The 23,958-nt window shown below is 40.3% G+C and overlaps 3 protein-coding genes across 10 annotated transcripts in view; 2 read left to right on the forward strand and 1 right to left on the reverse strand.

Annotated features, from left to right (window-relative positions):
• acadsb (acyl-CoA dehydrogenase short/branched chain) overlaps positions 1-22,543 on the reverse strand; it is a 42,915-nt gene extending 20,372 nt beyond the window's left edge. Inside the window, exons 1-3 of one of the 4 annotated variants that reach the window (XM_069899778.1) lie at positions 22,458-22,543; positions 15,259-15,358; positions 10,695-10,785 (exon numbers count right to left, since the gene is read on the reverse strand). In XM_069899778.1, the coding sequence (XP_069755879.1) occupies positions 10,695-10,769 (75 nt within the window). In that variant the 5' untranslated portion in view covers positions 10,770-10,785; positions 15,259-15,358; positions 22,458-22,543. Of the gene's footprint in view, positions 1-195; positions 894-10,694; positions 10,786-15,258; positions 15,360-22,280 lie in introns of those variants that run through there. The other 3 variants (XM_069899779.1, XM_069899780.1, XM_069899777.1) reach the window with 3 other exon arrangements.
• LOC138744147 (zinc finger protein Pegasus-like) lies at positions 431-13,174 on the forward strand. The gene is made up of 4 exons (XM_069899789.1): positions 431-629; positions 3,031-3,194; positions 6,097-6,279; positions 12,204-13,174. Exons 2-4 carry the CDS (start codon positions 3,062-3,064, stop codon positions 13,130-13,132), a joined length of 1,245 nt encoding a protein of 414 aa, XP_069755890.1. The 5' UTR covers positions 431-629; positions 3,031-3,061; the 3' UTR covers positions 13,133-13,174.
• The window catches only part of LOC138744146 (zinc finger protein Pegasus-like), a 36,486-nt gene continuing 18,724 nt past the window's right edge, over positions 6,197-23,958 (forward strand). For 2 of the 5 annotated variants that reach the window (XM_069899785.1, XM_069899783.1), the window contains exon 1: positions 22,223-22,940. The gene's annotated coding sequence lies outside the window, so the exon portion shown is untranslated. Of the gene's footprint in view, positions 6,280-21,778; positions 21,894-22,222; positions 22,941-23,958 lie in introns of those variants that run through there. The other 3 variants (XM_069899786.1, XM_069899787.1, XM_069899782.1) reach the window with 3 other exon arrangements.

The following is a 23,958-nucleotide window of genomic DNA, read 5'->3' on the forward strand; positions in this document are numbered from 1 at the left end:
CCCCTGGGGCTTGTGCCCTAAACCCTCCCCCCCGCCCACACCAACACACACGAAGTTGGAGAAGCTCAGCCAAGATGCACAACCAGGGTTTCGGACTCCAGCCCGACAATGTTGCTTATGCACCTTCATCTTTGCCACTTGACCTGCCGAGCGCTTCTGTTTCACTCAGCCCTCGACTGTCCGCAAACGACTCACCTTGGGAAAGAGAACACCGGCCATCCCGTCCTCTGGTCGACGGGGCGGGGGAGCTGAACGTCCCTCTGCCCGCCCTCCGAGGAGCGCGGCTTTAATGTATTTCCCTCCTGCGAAGCCGTCCCTCCGGCTCCCGCAGCGTTGGCTTGGAGCGCGGGGGTGAATTCGGCGAAAGATGCCCAGGCGGCCGGGCCTGCAGGAAGGGGGGAGGAGCTCCCGACATCCCATCCGCTGACGTCACTTCCGTCCGGCTGCCCGTGCCCGGCCTGAACTGTGACATCAACGGCGGGGCTTTTGTTCCCTCTCCTTCAGGACTGCGGCCGAGGCCATTTCCTTCGCCCCGCCCGTTCGCTGCTGCTTCTTCCCCAGCGGCCGCGAAGCCGACATGTTTGGCTGGTTAGAGCCGCTGTCGTGTGGAATATAACGCGAGCCCGAAGGTATGAAGAAGAGGGCGGTTGGGTTTGGTGGGGGGTGGGGGGATTCGTTGCTCCCCGCTCTGGACCCGGCTGAACTCGGAGCCCGATTCGAAAGTCAACGGCGTAACGGATGCGGCTCCGCTGGCAAAGGGACCCGGCGGTGCTTGCGGGGAGGGTGGGAGGGAGGGGGGCGAACCGAACCGAACCGGGGATGGTCTTTTTTTTTAATCGTTTTGTTTTCCGTCCCGACTTGTATTTCAAAATAACGCGGCCCACCGCACTTCAACCGAACGCGTGACGCCGCGTGAGTGACGTCTCGGGCGAGCAATGGGAGGGGGCGGGGAAAGGTCGCGCTCGCGCGTGTGTCCCGGTTGAGCCAATCGGTGTGAGGGATGGGGGCGGGCGTTGGTGTCAGTCACCAGAGAAGCCATTTGTGAACCGAACCTTTCCGGGTGTTTTACCCAAAAGGAACCTTTTCAGGAAAGAAAACATGTTGCCAGCGTGTTTGGATGTAGAAATAATTTAAAATGGCCAAAAAGGTATTTAATTGGACATTACCTTTGAAGATAATGTCTTGTTTGAATGTTTGAAGATCCAACTGCGCGGGGTAGGTCACGTCTCCAGAATGGAGGACCATTGCCTTCCCAAGATCGTGTTATATGGCGAGCTCTCCACTGGCCACCGTGACAGAGGTGCACCAAAGAAAAGGTACAAGGACTGCCTAAAGAAATCTCTTGGTGCCTGCCACATTGACCCCCGCCAGTGGGCTGATCTCGCCTCAAACCGTGCATCTTGGCGCCTCACAGTTCGGCGGGCAGCAACCTCCTTTGAAGAAGACCGCAGAGCCCACCTCACTGACAAAAGACAAAGGAGGAAAAACCCAACACCCAACCCCAACCAACCAATTTTCCCCTGCAACCGTGTCTGCCTGTCCCGCATCGGACTTGTCAGCCACAAACGAGCCTGCAGCTGACGTGGACATTACCCCTCCATAAATCTTCGTTCGCGAAGCCAAGCCAAAGAAAGATCTTTGAAGAAAAACGTCACCTCTGGTTCTGTGGTGTGATCTCCAAGGCAGCTCTCAGTCTTGGAGGTTGACAGAAGTAAGTCACATCTTCCACTGGAAAAGCAATTGCATTCTCCGTTTCTGCACCCCAATGTACTCCAAGATTCTAATGCACTGTTAAGTTGTTCAAAAACAGCCATTATGGACAATGCAACTGCAGGCAAAGGCTGATATTAGTTGCCAGAGGGAGAGAACATGAATGTTTCCTCTTTTTTTAAAAAAAGTTTTATGATCATTTATGGGAATACATAAATATATGCAGTAATACATTCTGCCCTGCAACCTTTTCCACGCACCAAGCATTCTGTCCAGTTAAGATGCACTTTGGAGACTGAGAATAGCAATCATTTGTTAAATTACTCTCATTATAAAGCTTTAAAATGCAAATAAAATGAACAAATTTAAGATGGTAATAATAACACATTCCTGACAGATTTGAAAATGGAGAAGCATAACTATAGGGATAGATCAGCCGGTTGAGTGGTGTCACAACCACCACCTTGCACTCAACGTTAGCAAAAGCGAGGAGATGATTGTGGGCATCAGAAGGAAATGAAAAGAACATGAACCAGTCCTTATCGAAGGGTCAGTAGTGGAGAGGGTCAAAATCTTCAAATTCAACATGTGTCAACATCCCTGAGCATCTGTCCTAGAGCCTCCATGTCACTGCAATCTCAAAGAAGGCTCACCAGTGACTCTTTGGGAGAAGTCTGAGAACATTTAGTATGTCATTGAAGGCTCAAAAACTTGTACAGATGTACCGTGGAGAACAATCAGGACCCAGGATCAATCAGCTGTTTAACAGTCTTTCTGAGTTGCTGTGTAGACAATTCCTCCTTAAAGATTTCACGTCTTGTTTATTGGTAACTCTCAGCAGCACCTTGCTTATTCTGAAGATTACTGTCAGCTGGCATCAGTAGTTTTAAATTCAGCTTACCTGTAAAAGTCATGTATCTCATCTTGCAAAGGTGATGTAAATCCAGAGGCAGAAGGTTATGGATGATGGAATTCCATAAATGGAATTAAAACTACTGGAAATATTCAGATTGATGTGAATATTTGCAGTACTTTCTGATATAAATGTAAACAAGTTTCTGCCTGTTAAGACTTCTAGAAATTATAATGAGTCACAAATTAGAACTTTATATTCTGTATGATGTTTAAGTCTCAAAATTTGGCTCAAATATGGTAGAACAGTATCATATGGTAGTCAGAAAAGGTACAAAAATTTTAAGAAAGTTACTATCGATTCATGCTGAACAAATTGAATATTTTTCTCAATGTTCTTATCTTGATGTTAGAAAGCTAGTTTATTATGCAATTGTGAATATGAATCAAATATGTAACTTCCTTTAGGAATTGGAGGGCTTCGATCAAAATCAAGAATATGCGAGAAAAGAGAAATGATTCTGTAGACTTCGTCAAGGATTTTCAAGAGTATCTCACGCAACAAACACAGCATGTAAACATGATTTCTGGTTCGGTTTGTAATGAAAAGGAACCAGAAGTACTTCAGCCTGGTAAGAAAATGCTTAATTTACACACACATAACTTACAAAGGATTTATCATTATTATGGTGTTTCTACATTTATATTCAATATAATGCTAATATTGAAAATATTAGTACTGAAACATCTCCCTTCAAAGCACTAAAAAGTAGGAGCCACATCTTAGGATTGTTTGCATATGTATCAGTCTTTTTGTGTAATCCGGAGGTTCATTTCTCTCCCTAAACTGAGAGGGCATTTTGATCAATTTCATTATGGCATGTGAAATATGAACAATTTGTCGTCTGATGGTAATTTGTAAAATATTGTACATTACACCATGGCGAAATTGATGAAAATAATGTAAGGAACAAATTCACGAATTTTGTTATCCTTTTGTTTTTTTATAAACCTAGTTTTAAAAATAATCCTTTTTATATATAAAAAAAATATTGGCAGAGTTCAACTCCCATGTCTGACAGCCTTTGAGTTCTTTACTCACGACGATTCTTCATATGTGAGATAGAACAGTGAACTTTGAACTACCGGTATTCTAATTGGAACCATATACCAAGCTACCCTTATGTGATATCTATGTGTAGATTTCTATGGGGGTTAAATAAACATTATTCAAATCATCTTGATTATTTAATACAATCCACTGTGGATTCAGACTCATTTAGTTATTTAATATCTTTATCCAGAGATGGTAGGAAGTTGTTTCTTTTGTTTTTTTAAAAAAGAGTAGTCTGTGAACACATTGTTGTAAAAGACTGATGGAAAGTAACTTTGTGAATCTCTTAGTTATGGTAGCTCAGTGCAATGCCAGTATTTGAATATGGTTGACTGAATGATGGCTCCATCTTCAACCTCTTTGAAGTGCATACTCCTTGGAGAGTGCTGTTGCCTCTCAAATTTAGACTCATCTGTCACTGTACTCCTTTAGTTTGTTGAATCTTGTTTCTATTCTGGCCACTGTGAATTTGCTGTTATCAACATCAAAATATTCACAGATTGTATTATTTGTAAATGATTGCTCTTTGGCCAACTTACAGCCTTTGACATGGTTGAGCAGATCAACTCCCATATCAGAATATCGCTGACCTGATTGCATTCTTATCAATCTAGTTATAGCTAAAGAATTGACTTCAGTGGCTTTTCTTGCTCTTGTACTGAGAGTGCCAAGAATTCTTCCAGTGGAAAAATCTGCCATCAGTACCAGTTAGGATTATATTATGTCATTTGAGCATTGTTAACTTTATGAAATGGCCATGCAAGATCAAGTTGGGGAACATTTGGGATGGATACGAAATACTAATCTGGCAAATACTCCTCCCATGCTATGAAGCAGTAAATTTTTTTTAAAGTCATTGAGAAATAGTGCAAAATAACATTCAGGTCAACTATATGTTGTGTCTCTGTTTATCCATCCAGTTTCTTCTACAGCTTTTGATGCAGTCAACCCCACCATCCTCCTCTTTTATCAAGCTTAGTTCCAGTTTTGCCTGTCTCATTATATCAGCAGTGCTTTAATTCCCTCCTAGAACTATTATCTCGAGTCTTTGAAGAATCTTTTCTTGACTACTTCATTGCGTTTGTAACTGCCTTTATGATTAGAACTTGTCAAACTCCTTTAGGGCTTTAAGCAATGATAGTAAAAGACCAAAATCACATGTCTATGACTTGCTTATTGGTCTTGTGGTGTTGTACAGCTGCTAGATTTCCTACCTTACAATTGCTTTTTTGGCTGATGAGATCTCAAAAATAAAAATCCAAGTTTGCATTAGTGTCCATTTCCACACATTACCTTTTCCTGACATCTTTTTCTATCTTCCTTAGAATTAAAAAAAAATCATTTTTATATCAACGTGATTTTTTTTTCTGATTTGACAATTATCAGGATTTATGTTGGCTATTTTGCAGTTTGCTTACCAATTCAAGGTAACTGAGTTTAATTTGTCATATGCTATATATTTCCCAAGATTTTGCCTGTTTTATGAATTTAATCCCTTTGTCTTTTATGTTATTTGAATGCATGCAATATAAATTGTATCTATGAAGTATGGATATTTATTTGGTGATAACTTGTTGGGAAATGCTGATAATTCAACACCAAATCGAATCCAGCACTGTATGTAAGGAGTTTGTACATTCTCATGTTCTCCCCATGTCTGCATGGGTTTCCTCCGGGTGCTCAGGCTTCCTCCCACTGCTCAAAATTTACCGGGGCTTGTAGGTTAATTGGGCAGCATGCACCCATGAGCTGAAGAGGCCTGTTACTGTCAAACTACCAGCATTACTTCATCACTGACATTAACAAGAAGTTTGGGACTTTCACCTGAATGCTTTAAGTCCAAAACTTGCTAGAGAAGCTTAGTTGTCCAGCAACATTAAATATCACATGAAGACCAGTACTTGGTTTTGAATTTACTGCAGTTCTCTTGTTGATATTGAGTAATTGCCACTAAACTGCACCAGGTTAGATCAGGTACAGAATCATGAATGAAGAGGACCAGTCTTGAGAAAGAAAGGCAAGGAAGTGATCAGTAACATTTCTTTTAATTGTGTTGGATGTGATGTTTTTATTTAAGTTACTTCAAATTATTTTAATTGGTTTTCAATAATTATTGAAATAATCTGTTAAAGCACGGGACATGGCTTTCTAGCCAGCATTCAATTATTTCATGGGTGAGACCTTGATCCACTTACAAAAGTCCTATAGCTGCACAGACCCTTAATAATTTAGATTAGACAGCATCAAAGCTCCCTGTTGAATTTGGTGGATAGGTAAAAGACAAGGGTATAGTTTTTGCAAAATTCAGTGAGTGGCTGGGGAGGGGGAGGAATGTGTTGCATTTTGGTTCAATGATTAGTTTCTTGAAGTTTTCTCTTGTATGAAACAATTTTTATGATAGGTTGTACTTTTATTGGCAGCTGGAACTGAAAATCATCAAAATGGAATCCATCCTGCTTCTGTTGAAGTTTCTCTCGATGATGGCTCTGGGATGATCGGAGATGGGCCAGAAAGAACAGCTGATGGAAAGTTGAAGTGTCAATACTGTAACTATGCTAGCAAAGGAATAGCACGACTGATGGAACACACCAGAATGCACACAGGTATTCTAAAATTTAAATTAATTAAATTTAAATTTAGACAAGCAGCATGGTAACAGGCCATTCTGGCCCACAAGCCTGTGCTGCTCAAGTACACCCAATTAGCCTACATTGTCAGCATATTTTGAAGGGTGGGAGGAAACTGGAGCAATTGGAGGAAACCCACACAGTTATGGGGAGAATGTACAAACTCCTTACAGACAGCACCACATTCAAACCCAGCACACTGGTATTGCTTTTCCCAGAAAGGTGTTGCACTAAATGCTACGCTAACCATGTCGCCTTGTATTCTGTACACTATCTAAATGACAAATTATTGGTTCTATTGTTTGAATGAAGTTGTGAGTCTCGTAAAAGGCAATTTAACATAAAGCTATAAACCAGTCCCCAGTTTCTTTAATATGATCAAATTTGGTATTCCCTCATGGATTAGATACTTGGACATCTTACCATTAAACATAGTATTCAAAACAATGTTAAAATTATTAAAGCCAAACTTCTCCCTTTAAACAGTTGAATTTTCATGGAAGAATTTACGGGAACTCAACTGTTATGCAATAAATCGCTATACACATTAACAAGTAATTTTAAATTTGGTTTGTGCCATTATATCTACATTATGTACACGTTAATTTTTTATGACATTTGTCACTTATTTGCATCTGAATAAAAATTTGACAAATGCAGAATGAGTTGGTGGTCTCTTGCAGCTGGCAAGGCACATGCACAAGTCCATTTTCCTTATGACCATTTTAGTGATCTTGTACTGGGATTCTCTGTTTCTTGAGATAAAAGGAGGCTGTACTAATCTCCAGCATTACATAGACCCTTCAGAAATGTTACCAATTGTTTAAGCACAAGGATGTAGTTTGTAGTCTGTTTACCTGCTTTCATTTAATGTGCCTTAGAACCTTGTGTTTATTTTTGTGTAATCTGGAATTTATTTTAGGATTGAGGATACAGATGATGGATGTCTTATTCTGTTTTTGAAATAGTAGAATTGAATACATCTTTGGGTTACTGGAGATCATCTTTATGTATGCAGTTTTCCTCTAATTGGCTAATAGAACATTAATAATGGGTAATTAGTCCTAGATTATTTCATTTCAGGGAAATTAATCTCAAAGAACATATCCAATATAAAAAAAGATGAACAAAAATGCGAGTGAGTAGGAGGTTGTGTTAGGATATTCTAATTAACAGGGTAGTGGTGCTATTCATTGATCACTACTCTGTGAGCTGAACACAAACTGTTGGCAAGCTTTGAGATGTAACAATGTGGCACACCAGCAGATCTGGACAAGAAATAGTGTGGGTTGGCCCATCAATCAGATTCACTAGCCATACTGGATAGAAACCAAGGAATAGTATTTAAATTTAATGTAAATTAATTTGCAGAAAATAAAATAACAAGAATGAAAGAATGGGTGGAATGGAAAAATAAATATGGAAATAAAATTAAAAATTAAAATTATCAAGATTTGTTAACTTCTGAAGAAAGAATCCAAAAATTGTTAAAATATAATTTTATGGCCAAGGAAATTGTTTTCTGTAAGTAAAAATTGGCACACTGTTAAAAATTCACATGCCTCTGAATGCAGCAACCTTTTGTCCATACTAAATGCATTTAAGATGCAGGGAGGAGAGTTTAAAGGAAATGTGAAAGGCAAATTATTTTATACAGAGTAGTAGGTGCTTGAATTAGGTACTCAGGAATAGCGGTGAAGCATACAATATTATCGTTTAAGAGGCTTTTAGAAGGACAAATGAATATACAGAGAATAGGGATATGGATCACATGCATGTAGCAGAGTTTTCTTTCAACTTGGACATCATGTTTGGTGCAGATATGTGGGCCAATGGACCTGCATCTGCATTTTGTGTTAACTGGAGAACTGGGGGGGGGGGGGGGGGTTAATAAAACCACAATATTCTATTACAGGTACACAATCCTTTATCCTGTCTTCTAAAATCTGGAAAGCTCCAAAAACCGGCATTTTTTCCTGGTGCTGGTACAGCGGAGGGAGAGAGAGAGAGAGATAGCAGGGCCACTAGTTTGAGTGGGTGGGCGAGGGGGGGGGGGGGGAGAGAGATGGCAGCGTGACTCGGGTGGGCAGGGGGGGAGGAGAAGGAGAGACGGCAGTGAGACTCGGGCGAGGGGAGAGAGAGATGGCAGCGTGACTTGAGGGGGGGGTGGAAAGAGAGATGGCAGCATGACTGGAAGGGGGTGGATACGGCAGCACAATTCAGATGGGGTTAAAACTGGAGCAGCTGGCTTTTGTTCTGAAATCTGGAAAAAATCCGAAATTTGGAACACCCTGTCCCCCAAGGGTTCCAGACAAAGGATTGTGTACCTGTATTGATTTAATGCTGAGTAAAGGTGGGATACTGTGCAGGTAGATGTCTGGGTCATTTTCATATTCAAATGTGAAGAATTTACACCATAACATTGAGAGCTATTAAGTTCTCCATTATTGAAATCCTCTTTAAAAAGGTTTTGCTAAATCATCACAATTAGTTTTAACAGTGCACCTCTATAAAATGAAAAGCATTTGTAATTAGTTTGGGATATAATTTAAGAGTAGGAAGGTTCTGCTACAATTGTACATGGTACTGGTAAAGCCCCATCTGGGGTGCTGTGTACAATTCGGGTCTCCTTACTTGAGAAAGGATATAACTGACCTTGGAAATGGTGCAGAGGAGATTCATCAGGTTGATTCTGCAAATGATGGGATTAGATTATGAGGAGAAGATGGGTATTCTTGGATAAGACTCATTGGATTTAGAAGGATGATGGGTTTCTTGTGGAAACAAAACTATGGAAGGATTATATAAGATGGAAACAGGGAAGTTGTTTCCACTGGCAGGTGAGACTAGAACGAAAGATTTATATGAATAGGTTTAAGACAATGAAGAGGAATTGCTTCTCCCAGAAAGTAGAGAATTCTCAGACACGGTCTTGAAGAATGAGGGATATAGTGAATGAGCAGGTAAGTGGAGCTGAGACCGTGGCCAGATCAGACATTATCTTAATGAATGGGAAAGCAGGCTCATCAGGCCAGATGGTCTAGTCCTCCCATTACTTTTGTTTTATAGTTTTTGTTGAGTGCATTTGGGTTCCTATTATTGCTATGTTAGTCCATTCTCAATATCTCTGCAATCATATCGAAAACCTGAACTATTGAAGGATAAGAAACATGGTTGTAGAGATGGAAAGAATATTTTTTTTAGAGGAACCAATGTTATTTGTAGTGTATTGAAATATAGTTTATGTTTATATAATTGAAGTTAGTTGGGCTTGGATGCAGAAGTAGGAAAAGTAATTAAGGTATTAAAATAAAAAGTATGAACTAAGAATTTATTTTTATCCAAAATTCTGCATTTGAAGATGGAATGGAATTAAAATAATGAAATCAAAAAAGACATTTTAATAGCTTACGTGGCATTGAGAAAAGAGATGTGAGAAATTCTAAAAAGGAATAATGAAGTGGCACCAATGTTGAATGTTGTGAACACGCCATATTGTTGGTAAAAAGACAAAATATTTCCTGAAAATAGAGGAGAATGAAGGGAGAACTGCATAAGAAATCCTATTTGATAAATTCTCATTTTGAAATTGCTAACGGTGCGTTGGATAGTAGAAAAATGCAATTGCAAATACTGGAAATCTGAAATAAAACAGGGTGGAAATACTCAGGTCAGGCCGCATCTGTAGAGAGAGAAAAACAGTTGATATTTGAGGTCTGATCTTTCAGGATATACAATTACTTGTGATATCTTGAACTGAGGATTTTTTTTAAAGGGGGAAGAAAAAGAATGACAATAAGTAAATCCCTTTCAATCACTGGAATAGCACAAGGATCCTGTGTGGTCCTGGGTAACTTCTTATCTCTATCAATGATGACAAGCTGTTGAAATATAATGCACTCGGGTTTGCTGTTGATACAAAGCAAGATGGGAACATAAGGGAATGATGCAGCATTCAAATAAGTGTCGACAGGAATGTAGCACATGTGAAGTTTCTACTTCGGCAAATGAGTAGAACATTACAGCACAATTCAGGCCCTTTGGCCCACAACATTATGATAATCTTTATAAATCTGCTCAACGATCTAAACCTTCCCTACCTCATAGCCATAACCCTCAATGTTCCTAAGAATGCTTTAAATGTTCCTATTGTACCAGTCTTCACCATTTCAAGCATCCACTGCACTAGGTGCAAAAGGAAAAAAAAACATATCCCTGATGTCTCCCCTAAACTTTGTTCCACTCAGCTTAAACGGTTGTCCTCTGATATTTGATATTGTTGCCCTTGGAAAAAGGTGTTGGCTGTCCACCCTATCTATGCCTCTATAATCTTGTGGACCTCTTATTAAGTCACCTCTCATCCTTCTTCGCACCAAAGAGAAAAGTCCTACCTTTGTTAACTTTGCCTCAAAAGATTCATTCTCCAATCCAGGCACCGTACTGGTAAATCTTCGCACCTTCTCCATAGCATGCACATCCTTCCTGTAATGAGGTGACCAGAACTGAACATAATATTCTAAGTGTTCTATACAGCTGCAACATTGGCTAAAGACTCTTGATCCCAGTCCCCTGACTAATGAAGGCCAGAAGTCCATGTCTTCTTAACAACATGTGCCATCCCTCTTCTTCCACACAGTTAAGAATCCTGCCATTAACCATATACTCCACCTTTAAATTTGACCCAAAAGGCATCATTCACATTTAACTGGATTGAACTCCATTTGCCACTTCTCTGTCCAACTCTGCATTTTACTCTTGATATTTATTCAGAAGGACCCAGTTTACATAAAAATGCTGGAGAAATTCAGCAAATCTCACAGCATTCTTTATATACACTTCATACCTAAAGTACTAAGTATATATTTGAACTTATTACCTTGAAAATATTCTTACCGTAGATGTACAACACAAATTCAATTAGAATAAACTGGCCTTTCATTCCTGGATTTTAAAAAATTCCATTCTTAATGCAATAAATAAGCCTAAAGGCTTGGCAGATTGGAATACTGAGAATAATGACTGGAGCTTTTGACCAATGCCAGCATTAATGACTTGGCATGTTGCTCTGTTTGTGTCCTCGTTTTTGTTACATGTATGAGTCTAAGGTAGTGGCAGTATGTCCTGACCTGCTGCTTTTGCTCTATGTTGGTGAACTCCTTGAGGTGCAGTATAAATTTCTACTTGCCTGATAAGCTTGTGCCAGTTTTTAAAAGATCCAAGTTTTTGTTTTCGTCAGTGTCAATTCTGACAGCTAGTTAGTTAGGGGGGAGCTGTCAAAAGGTTCCTGCATTGCCTGCTTAGAACTTTATACCTGGGGTAAACTGGAAGAAACTTGTGGTCCAGTGATTGGCAGCTGGAAGTCTGTGGTCACATCATTTCCTTTGGTTTGGAAATCTAGAAGTAGGTACAGGCAATCACCAGGTTATGAACGAGTTCCGTTATCTGGGTCTGTCCATAAGCCGAATTTGTGGACAAGACGGAACAGGGTACTTACGGTTCTTAATTAGCCTTCATGAGGTAAGGTGCATTATGCACATGTGCCATTTGGGGGCATTTATGCGTGTGCGAATTGGGAAACAGTCTGTTCGTAAGTACAAGTTGTTCATAACCTGGATGTTCATAACCCAGGGACTGCCTGTATCACCATGTCTGAAAGAGTGTATTGGTCATTTAGAAGTGGAACAAGAAATGTATTCGCTCAAAGTGTGATGAACAGTGGAGGTTGAATATATCCAAGCATTGTTAAATTATTAGATTTTTGATTTTGCTGGATTGAAGAGATGGTGCATTTAGATAGCACTGAAGTAGAACTGTTGAGCGCTTAAAGAAAGAGAAGGCTCAAAAGTTCTGATGACCGAACTCTGCTTTAATTATATTATGCTTTTGTACTTCCAATACAGGTGAAAAGCCCCATAGGTGCCATTTGTGTCCATTTGCTTCAGCTTATGAACGTCATCTTGAAGCACACATGCGCTCACATAGAGGTGAAAAACCATACAAATGTGAGCTTTGTTCATTTCGTTGCAGTGATCAAAGTAACTTATCTCACCATCGTAGACGCAGACATAAACTTCTTCCACTGAAAGGACGCAGGACGTCTTTGACCAATAAAAGAATGATGGGAATCTTACAGAAAAAGTCTGGCTACTCCCTGAGTTATGGGAGAAGACCAATGATTAATTTCAGTTCTCTGCCAATGCTGGTGCAGAAGACAGATTACCTTGATGAATTTTCTCATAACCTACCAGCTGAATCTTATGAGAGTCTTGGAAAGGCTCAGACAAGTGGAATCTCAAGGGATATTCAGGACATGGTTGATAATCCATTAAACCAGCTATCTGCTTTAGCTGGCCAGCTTTCCAGCCTTGCACATGATGACCAAGCTCCAGCATCTTCTGATGTCGCATCTTGCAGGGATGAAAAACCATATGTGACACAAATTTCTATTGCACCAAATGTTTCCACTGTGGTTTCAAGTGTGGCACAGAGCTCCTCCAATGTTAGTCCTGACAGACATCCAGTGCATAATCAGAGAAACTTCAGTCCTGTAGCAGGACCAAGTAGTGAGCACAGTGCTCACATGAGCTCACCATGCATGACGAACAGCCAACCTAGCACCCCTACTCCTCCAATTCAAGTCCAGGACCCCCAGCTTTTGCATCATTGTCAACACTGTGATATGTATTTTGCAGACAATATCCTTTACACCATCCATATGGGGTGCCATGGGTATGAGAACCCATTTCAATGTAACATATGTGGATGCAAATGTAAAAATCAATACGACTTTGCTTGTCACTTTGCTAGAGGTCAGCATAAACAAATTTAATGTTATTTGTATGAATAAAGCATTAAATTTTTTTTTCCCAAAGGAAGTAGCTTTCTCCTGTATGAATCTATTGGCCAAATTGTTCTTTTTATCCAAAAATACAGACCAGTGAGATTATTTTATTTCATTTTCCATATTCCTCATGTTCTGATCATTCTAATACGTAGTCTACTTGCCCCGAGTTGTCATTTAAATATGAAATTTCAAAATGTTACATGTGAAGATCATTGAAAAATGTGAAGAATTGAAACTAGACAATGGTTGAGAGACCTTGAACAGGATTTGTATTTTCTCCAGCTGGCAAAATGATGTGGTATGATTCTTAAAGTTTCTCATTCAAAACAAGATGGTACAGCAGGCTAGAAGGGACATGGGAGCCATTCAGATCAATACTGATCATGTCCACGTTTGTGATTTCTTGTGTATGCCCCTGAAGTAGGATGCATTGGATATTTCCAACTATCCAATTTGTGGGTATTGAGCCCAATTACGGAGTTTATATATAAAGATTTTAGAAGCGTCTCATGGGTTTCAGTAATATGATTACAACAAATATTTGGTTCCATTAACATTATAAAGTTCTGTTTTTGAATGAGCTTTTATAGATTTTATAAAATATTACAAATTTAAAACTCATGTGAAGATAGAATTTAACAGTTAAATTTGCATTCTTATTTATTTTTTTTAATTGTCTGTTTTGAAGGTACCCTTAGTTTTGATTTTTGTCTTGTCTTTCTTGCCACATTTCTAGCCACATGTAATCACTAGATGAAATTGAATTCTGAAAGTTGCCATCTGTCCCAAGCAGTGCACTGAAAAATAGCAACCTGTCCAGCTGGATTCTAATTCATCTTAAGTTATTAAAACTTTAAATCTTTGTTATTTTGTTTATTGCACAAGTTTATTTTTCCCTGACCTATCTTGCACCAAACAGTGCCAAAGGCAACTGTGATTATAATGCCCTTGGGGTCATTTGGAAATAAATGTATTGTTGTTTGTGGGTCTTTTATGCTTTCACATGTGTTGAATGTTATTGCAAAGATTGATGCAGGGACCATAATTATTCACTAAAGCAATTTAAACCAAGAAGAAATATAATGATAGTTTATTGTCATATTTATTTTACAATGTACATCTGCTCCAACATTCTTATTTGCTGCAGCTGAACAGGTTTATCACCACAAAACATCTCAAAGCACTTCATGAGTGACAATGAGCAAAATTTGGAATTATCTGGCAGGGGAGAACTAAGTGCAGTTATGTATGCAAAACCTGGCATGGTAGGGCAGCACGGTTGGTGTAGCGGTTAGTGCAATGCCTTTGGAGAGCCAGTGATTGGGGAGTGGGACCGGGGTTTGAGTCCCGTGCTGTCTTTAAGGAGTTTGTATATTCTCCCTGTGTTTGTGGGTTTTCTCCAGGAGCTCCGGTTTCCTCTCACCGTTCAAAAAAATGTATCGGGGGTGTAGGTTAATGGAGGGTAAATAGGTGGCATAGCTGTTACTGTGCTGTTTGTCTAAATTTAAATTTAAAAGGTATAAATTTCAAAATTTAGTGCCTTGGTACATGAATTCACAGCCACTAATGGCAAGAACAATTAAATTCAAGGAGAATAGAGGTGAGCAAAGAGCACAGATATCTTGGAAAGACTTACACTTCTGGAATTTTTAAAAAATGGAGAAATGACTTATCAAGGGATTTTAATACAAGATGAAGAATTTTAAAACCATTTCTCTGCACAGGTAGTGGTCATTGTAGGACAGTAGAACAGATATGATGGTTACACAGGATGGTACAAGTTAAGACACCTGATCATTCAGAACTGGTTCCTTCGTGTGCAGGTTAAAACAGGAGGTCCTGTTCATTGTGATAGGTAAGTTGAGAAGTTTTATGATGTGGATAATAGATTCAACAGCAAATGCACCAAAATAGCACCAGAGTGGCGTGATGTGAAAGGGGATATTTGTGATGATCCAGATGTGCATAAACTTATTCTGAGAAAACGATAAACCTTTAAACCTTGATGAATATTTAAACTTGCAAATTTAATTGGTCAAGAGATATAATGAAACAAATATAAAATAACAATAAGCTTCAGAAATGAAAAGCAAAATGCTGCAAACACTTACTTGATTTGTCACCATCAATGAACAGAAAAAAATGGACCTTTTCAGAAGAAAGCATTAACAATAGACCATATTAATAGTATGAGCAGTTCGTGTCACAAATCTGGTGGGAAAAAGAGGAAAAGATACAAATTACAATGATAGTAGGACTGGAATGGTTATAAAAGCTTCTAACAGGGTGGATGATAAGAGAACTGAGGGCCATGTCTCAGGGAAACGGAATATAGAGGTAGTTGAGGTAAAGAGCACCAATACAGATGTTCACAAGGAAAAAGGATAATGATGGCTATTAGTTGAAAGGAGGCTAAAGGGGATAAATAGATGTGGAGCTGGTGGGTTCAAAAGTGCAGTTGGATGCACACAGCACTCCACCTCAAACCACTCATCTCCCACTGAGGAAACAACTGCCCCATATATGCCTATCACCTCATCCGTCACCTCAAAACCTGAACTGAAGTAAATTATCCTGAATGCCAAGGGACTGCCAAAAAAAATTGTACCTGCATCTACATGGCATTTAAATTGGTGAGATGATGGTAACCTGTACTTGACAATTACCCTGAAAATATCTCTTGAACATTAGGATACCCATTCTAAAGTGGAATATATACTTGTTTACGGATAATTTGCCTGTTAGTAAATGAAATGTGACTTAATAGTAGCCAGCTCCAACAGAATTGTGGCTGAATTCATTAAAGTTGTCATGAGCTAAATGACAGGATTGTCTTAAGTCTGCTAATTTAGGTTTGGTCATGTGTAGATAGTGAAGGAATGAACAAAAACATGTTATGCACTCCAAAGAAAATAAGAGTTTTAATCATTGCTCTTGCTCATCTCGGGACACCCAAGTCAAAATTGCTTGCAAATCTCAAATGGGAAAATATCTTATTTATAAGACTATTGGCAACTTTCACTTTTATTTTATATTCTAATCTTTATGCTTTCAAAAACAGAATTACTTTTTGCCACTCTCAATGAACCTATTCTGTGATGTCCTAGATAAAAGGAAAAGCTTGAAAGCTGAACATTAAAATTGAAGGAGTAGAATATTGTTCAGAAAGTATGCCAAATATTGTTGAAGGAAACTAAGGATCTTAAAAGACTTGTGAATTATAAATTGTGTAAATGGTTAAGCTTTTTTTTTCCGCTTCAAATTAAAATGGATTAGCTCTTAATGCAGAAGTTCACAACAATCTCATACCCATAATCCTTTCATGCACCATCTAAACATTGATTGGTATATCCTAAGAATTAACCCTAAAAGCAAACTCCACAACTCATGTACAAATATATTACCAGGTTGATGCCACATGTAAATTGGAAGAATAGCCCTTTATTTTCTGTTTTGGTAATGTTTAATATTGATTTCTCCAGTTTCCATGACACCCCCCCCCCCCCCATGCTTTCATATCTCTGGCCCCATTCCTCCTCCTATTTTCTTACTCTTTCCTCCCTACCTGTCACCTACAACTTCCTTCCTCTGGACCCCATCCTTCTTATCAGAGTGCATCTTTCTCTGCCCCTCATCTAAGCTCCTTTCTTTTCTTCCACTGCCCACCCACCTGCATTCACCTGTGTTTCCTCCCCCACCCTTTTTTTCATTTGAACAGCTGCCCAATTCTTTCTATTCCCAATGAAAGGTTTTTGGTCTGAAACATTGGGTGTATTGCTTTCCATGGATGCTGCTTGACTCGCTGAGTTGCACCATCTGTTGCTTCACAGCACAAATGGGTTTTTATTTTAAAAAAATGAATTAATACTTTTCATTCTCTAGTTAATTACTTTAAATAGAGTACTTTTATGCCCTGTGCATCTTTACATATTTTTAAAATTGATCTCGGTAATTGTAACGATTAGACAATTGAATTGTTATATTAAAAAATCTTATCTGGAAAACTGCAGTACCCACCTTAAGATAATTGATAATCAAGAGTGAGGTAATTAAAATTAGTCAAGTATTCATTTATGGTGTGTGAAACGATTCCGTCAAACAAACTGAAGGTACCAATTTTGTTCCTGATATAAGGAAAATCTAGCAATGATCATTTAAATTTCAAAATGAATCTTTTATTAGGGGATTTAAAATCCAGAAATGAAAGCTACTGTTGCCCTCCCATTTTTGATTTATGGGAAAAGATCAGACAATCTTCAAAAGAGGGACAAAAAAAAACAATGAAATGGTGGGACTAATTAAAGTAGATAGATCAACTAAAGGAACAGGAGAATTCTACTCGCAGCCACAAATAAAGTCATTCAATTTTGATGTATCTGAAATTGTATTGCACTCACAGCAATTGCAGGCTTTCCTGTTTAACTCCAATCAGCTACTCCACTGCAAAGAATTTTTGAGGGATGCCTACACTGCGGTTCTCTTTCAAGGAAGTTTTGTGAGTCTCTTTCAATGTTCCCTTTCTGCAATCTCTGCTGCTCTCAAGCTCTTGCCTGTTAGCCGTACTCCTCCCCCCTGCCCCTTCCTCCTCCATTTCCACTCTTTTTTTTTTTAAAGACTTTATTTAAAATTTTTATAACATGAATACAATAAAGAATTACATTTAAAGAAAAATAGAAAAATTTTTTTAAAAGGTATGATTACATTACATCAGAAAACTACACAAAATAACCCCCCCCGTTAATTGTAACACAATATTAATAGTCTAACTTAAAATTAGTCCAACCTCCCCCAAAATAAAGAGTGAAGAATTAATAAAATTGACATTATATATGAAAAAAATGCCACTTACAAAAAAGAGAAAAAAATTCTAACAAAAAAATTGTCAATACTAAAATATCACACTTAAACATATATTTAAATCAAACTTAAATGCATATAATTAGCAAACGGAGTCCACTTTAACTTATAAAAAGACATCTTATCCTGAATTGAAAAAGATATCCTTTCCATAGTCAAATAAAATTTCATTTCCAAATACCACTTATCTAAAGTTAGTATATTTCTATCTTTCCAAGTAAGTGCTATACATTTCTTAGCCACAACTAAAGCTAAATAAATAAATGAAATCTGATAATCCTCTAAACCTAAATCGATTAATGATTGCATGTTCCCTAGTAAAAATATATCGGGATCTAATACTCCCCACTCTCACCCTGCTTTTTGCTCATACTTTGACTAAGGGCTCAGGCCCAAAATATCCTTTAGATGCTGCATGACCAGCTGAATTTCTCCAGCATTTTTGTTTATTGTACCACAATCACAGCCTCTGCAGACTTTCCTGTTTAACTCCATTAATGGGACAAGTTAAATACATTTGGATAAATCAATATAAATGAATAACTGTCCCTATTGTTATGCAAGTGATGAGAGAGTTACATTGGCAATTTATAAATAACGGGCAGCAAAAGATTACCCATTGAATTTTCATGTGACATTGCAATTACATAAAATGGCCCCTGGATGGCTCTTTGGTACAGTTTTTTTCAGTTCCACAGCCTTACATTAAAATCCTGAACACTTGCTCTTTACCCTTGTGATCATTACCACCACCCCACTATTACCTGGTTCATATGACTCTCACCTTTCTGGATTTCTTTCGCTAACTTAATCAGGGATTAAGGTAGCACAAATATCCATTGCATTTCTATTGATCACCACTAAATTTCCTCCCACCTTACTTTAAGTAAGGAATCCATTTCATATTTCTTTACAACATGAAAAATGGTCTTCATCCCACTTAGTCTAAGAGCAATTACGTTCCCCTATTTCCAACTATTCTCTTTCACCTGTTAACACCTCATTGATTTTTCTATCATGCAACTACCAAAGGGGCAATTTATACCAGCCATTTAACCTAACAACCAGTACATCTTTGATGGGAAACTCGAGCTTGGCATTTAATTCCCTGTCCCACTCAGGCTAATTGCTGGTCAGTTGCACTGTTCAAACACAAGATTAAAGATCTGCATTTCATCTTCCATCTGATCACTGTAGCCTTTGTTTTGCTATATTGATTTTATCTATTTAAGGTTGAGTGAAATAATAATCCACCATCTAACTGTTCAAAATTCCTGATGGCTTGGCAAACAACATCTGTAGTGTTCCCTCTCCACTCCCCAATATTTTCAACCTACCTAGTTCACTGGAACAGTTATCACACTGTAAAATTTAAAAAAAACAAAATTGAAAGAATATCAAAGTTTTAATGGCACATCCAAAAATGCATTAAATCTGATAATCCAGAACTAAAGACCAACCATACTTCAGTACACAAACATGCTAAAGAAATTCAGCAGGTCATGCTGCATCCATAAGGATAACCAACATTTTTGCTTGGGCCATTTGACAGGTATTGTAATATGTTTTTGTAAGAACTGGATAGTTATAGAGTAATGAATATTTTGGATTTTCCTCACTCTATGGACATTGCCAACAGGCTGGGAATTTCCATCATATCGTTCCTTGGATTCCAAATTCAACAAATTCCAATTTCAACAATTCTGACCCTTTATTTTCTCCCTCTAACAGGTCTCATTTAACTTTTAACCAGATGACCCTGTAAACAATGGAATCACCTTGGTCTAACCTAGGCTTCACCCAATTCTCTTTGTTCTATTCCTTCCACACCCTTAAAAACCAACATTTTTTGTTCTATTCTAAAGATGAATCATCGACCTGAAATATTAAGTTTCTCTTTCTACAGATGGTGCAGGACCTTTTGAGTACTTTCTAAAATCCTGACAACAGAAACACCAGATAGCTTAAACAATGTCCAAATTTGTACTTCAACATTAGCTTGCACCAACATACTTTATCTTGTTCTTTCAGCATTACTGGTTTCCTTTCTCCCTGATGCCTGCTGACATTTTTCCATACTTTGATGAAGGGCTCAAGACTGAAATGTTGATTATGTACCTTTTTACCTTTGCTATATAAAGTACATTTTGACCTGCTGAGTTTCTCCAGCTTTTTGTTTTTACTTCAACCTCTGTATCTGAAGTTTTGTGTTTTACTTCTTTTAATTGTTTTTTTTTCTCTCACTGCCTCAATTTCTCTATTTGAGACCATGTTCCACATTCCAGCTATTTTATTAAAGAAGTGGCTTAATTTCCTATTTGAATGTAAAGTGGTGTATTTAATCATGTCAATTTCTCCCATTAATTACTGGACCTCTAATCTCCAAGAAAGGATGCTCACAGCCAAGCGACTAAATGCACAAAAAACTGTTGGTTAGCATCAGTGAGAGTGGAAAAAAACCTTAACTTTGTGAGCCAAAACACTTAATTGGAACTGAATGTGGAAGAGTTCAGGCCCACTACACCAACAATTCATTTTTCTCCCACTTCATCCAGCATATTGTGTGTTGTTCCAGATTCCAGTATCTGCATGCCTCCAAATGACCAGGCTAGTGGTTATCAACCTTTTATCCCCCCACTCACATACCATCTTAAGTAATCTCCTCCTAACCACAGAGCTCCTATGGCATCCGATGGTGGTATGTTAGTAGAAAGGAAAAAGTTCAGAACCACTCGACTAGATTTTTCTCCCCACTTGACATTTCACTGATATCCTTGTGTGTTAAGTATACTGTTATTTTTGAACTTTTATGTGAAACCACAGTCCTGCATTCAGCACCATCATTTCAATCAAAACTGATCAGCCAACTCCAAGAACTGGGCCTCAATACTCTAATGTGTAATTGAATCCTGGATTCCCTCACCTCCAGATCACATCTCCACAATCTCCATCAGTAAGGCTGTGTTCTTGGCCTCCTTCTCTACTTACATTTCACCTAGATCTGTGTGGCTCGGTACATCAATAGTGCCATCTACAAATTTGCCGATGATACCACATAGCGAGTTGTATAAAAGGTGGCGAAGAGTCAGCAAACTGTATTTCTGTTCATTAAGTCTTCTGCAGACTGTAGTTATTGACACATTCACACCTGCCTTCTTAAGTGTGTTTCTGATCTGTCAGGCAGGCATTTGTTATGATGAGAATTCTTCTGTCATCAGTAATGATCTACCAGTCCTTATGTGATTACTGAAATCACCAGTTTGCTCTTTCTTAATGGTCTTCTAAAGAGTTGATTTTGGTCATCCTGAGGTTTAGGCAATCTCTCTTACTGTTTTAATCTTGATTTTTCAGCCTCATGATCACTTCTTTAACTTTTATTGGCACAGCTTTGGTCCTCCTGTTGAAAAATGGCAACTGCAGACTCCAAAGGTGATCAAAAGTTTAGAAGCTAGCCTAGCTCTCTTGTACCTGCACCAATGAAGTAATTAAATAGATCCTAGTACCAAACGTTATGTTGCCCTGAAATGAGAGGACTCTTGTTTGTTTTTACAAAGCCGCTACGTTCCAGGAAATAATTTCCATTTTCCCGGAACGCGGTCTGTGTAAAAAGATCTGAACGGGAATAAGAAATCATTCCCGTTCCGACATTTAACCTCGACCCCATGTAAATCTCCCGACCTCCTGCAGTCAAAAGGATCGATGACGCGCGATTCACAGCCATGGCATCACAGTCCCACGTACGGCAGACGTCCCCGCAGCGGCGTTGCGAGTGTGAACGGGGACTCCCGGAAGGGAGACGCCTCAGAATGGAAAAAAATCACGCCACCCCTCCAGTTCCGACCTCGCCACCATCGGATTCCTGAACACTCAGTTCAAGACTCATTTCAGGGTTCTTATTTTCCACATTTTTTTAAAATTGAATGTTTATTTTCTAGATTGCCCACGTAGCTCTTTGTTTACGTTTCTTTGATTTTTCCATACGTACCTTTCCTTGGTTAATGCACTACCAGTTAGTCGAAATTTCGACGTGACCCTCTGGGGAAAAGTGATGCACTCCGACAATAAATCTGAACTTTGAACATACCCTGAACTAAACTGGAACGAAGCGCAACGATTCAATCAAGTTGCTGGGTGGAAATTCGGGTTGTGCAGGACGGTAACGTTCCCCCCCACCCCACCCCACCCCACCCCCAGGTGAATTCTTCGCCTCACAACCACCAGTGATAATCGTTCCGAGATAGCCACCGGCTCAGCGTATCTGGACACGCTGCCAGACCTGCTTAGATCCTCCAGCGTTTCGGCTCCAATGTCCGGACTTTCGTGCATTGCTTCCCTCTATGTAGTATCCAGGAGATCATTTGATACCGTGGCCCCCTCCGTCAGGAATGACACTGCGGGCTTGGCCCCCTGAGGAATGAGACAACGAGCGAGAAAAGCAACAGAAACGACTCACGACTACACCCTTGAAGCAGGATCGTGGCCAATGCAATCTCGTGGCCACAAAGCAAAGGAAAATTAACCAGCTGCAGGACAAGTGCCCCCCCCCCCCAATCCCATTCTCACGAGTTGACTCTCGTGGCGGTCGCTCCCGGAACCCCCATTCATTGTTTCGACGTGGGCACGTCACTCGGCTCTCATTGGGCCCAGCGTTTCCAGGGCGACTGTTCCCGTGGGGACCCGTTCAGCCGTCGCACTGATTCCTTCCCTCGCCGACCCTTGACCCCCGGCTTTTGTTCGCGCTGCTGCTTCGAGCTGCCGGAGCGGCGACGTTCGACCGACCGACCCCCAGAGGAGGAGGAGGAGGAGGAGGAGGAGGAGGGGGGGGGGGGAGCAGCCCGGCGCCCACGATGCGGCCGGGAGCGCCGCGGGGTTCCTCGGCTGGGACCGGCGGCAGGAGAGGGCCGCGCCGCGCGGGGCGCCCCGAGTAGACGTGGAGGTAGGCGGCCGGCCGGCCGGCGGACCCCCCCCCCCCCGAGCCGAGGGTTTCGTGTGGCTCCATCGGTTTAGTAGGAATAGTGTCTGGCAGCGGACTGTCCCCATGGGCGTGGGTTTGTATCGAGGCCATTCCAAAGGAGTTCCCATCTCTGTTTAAATGCTACATTTACAATGTAACACGCACGAAATTCTTCAACTTTCCAACCCAGAGATGAGGGGCCCAGTGAGGAATGAATGAACTGGCGACCCCTGCCTCACAAGACCAGTGCTCTGACCACTCAGCTCACCCTGTGTTTGCATTTGTGGTTGTTGCACGACACTTTAAACCTAGAAGTGCTTTTTTTTTAAAAAAAGCATGTGTATGTTTAGCAGCCTATGACCTCCTCCCTTGGAATGGCCACCCCTGTCTGGATCCTTCACTCTCCTCCTCTCGAACGGAGTACGCTGCTTCAGCACAACTCGCCCTGATGGTAGACCTTCGGCGAGGTCAGCCGGTGGTTGAGCCAAGGACTCGACTCTCCAGCGGGGCAGGACAAGAGGAGGAGGAGGAGGAGGAGGTGGGAGGGGGGGCAGGAGAAGAGGAGGAGGTGGGGGGCAGGAGAAGAGGAGGGGTGGGGGGGCAGGAGGAGGAGGAGGGGGTGGGGGGGCAGGAGGAGGAGGAGGGGGTGGGGGGGCAGGAGGAGAGAAGGGGGTGGGGGGGCAGGAGGAGAGAAGGGGGTGGGGGGGCAGGAGGAGAGAAGGGGGTGGGGGGGCAGGAGGAGAGAAGGGGGTGGGGGGGCAGGAGGAGAGAAGGGGGTGGGGGGGCAGGAGGAGAGAAGGGGGTGGGGGGGCAGGAGAAGAGGAGGGGGTGGGGGTCACATTCAGGTGTGGGTGTCCGCTGCCCCTAACAGAGTTAGGTGGACAAGAGGCGGCCTTGGCATATTCCTGTCACCCTGTTTTTGTGTGAATTTAATCAGCTTGGGCAGCTTCAACCAAGTTTGAAGAGTAAAATGTATACTCTCAAAAAGAAATTGGAGGCT

The sequence above is a fragment of the Narcine bancroftii genome, chromosome 10 (assembly GCF_036971445.1).
Source record: "Narcine bancroftii isolate sNarBan1 chromosome 10, sNarBan1.hap1, whole genome shotgun sequence".
NCBI classification, from domain to species: domain Eukaryota; kingdom Metazoa; phylum Chordata; class Chondrichthyes; order Torpediniformes; family Narcinidae; genus Narcine; species Narcine bancroftii.

Coding starts and splice junctions, on each gene's coding strand:
- LOC138744147 (XM_069899789.1), top strand. CDS start 3,062: ATGCGAGAAAAGAGAAATGATTCTGTAGACTTCGTCAAGGATTTTCAA. Junction 3,195..6,096: donor ACCAGAAGTACTTCAGCCTG/GTAAGAAAATGC, acceptor TTTTATTGGCAG/CTGGAACTGAAAATCATCAA. Junction 6,280..12,203: donor ACACACCAGAATGCACACAG/GTATTCTAAAAT, acceptor CTTCCAATACAG/GTGAAAAGCCCCATAGGTGC.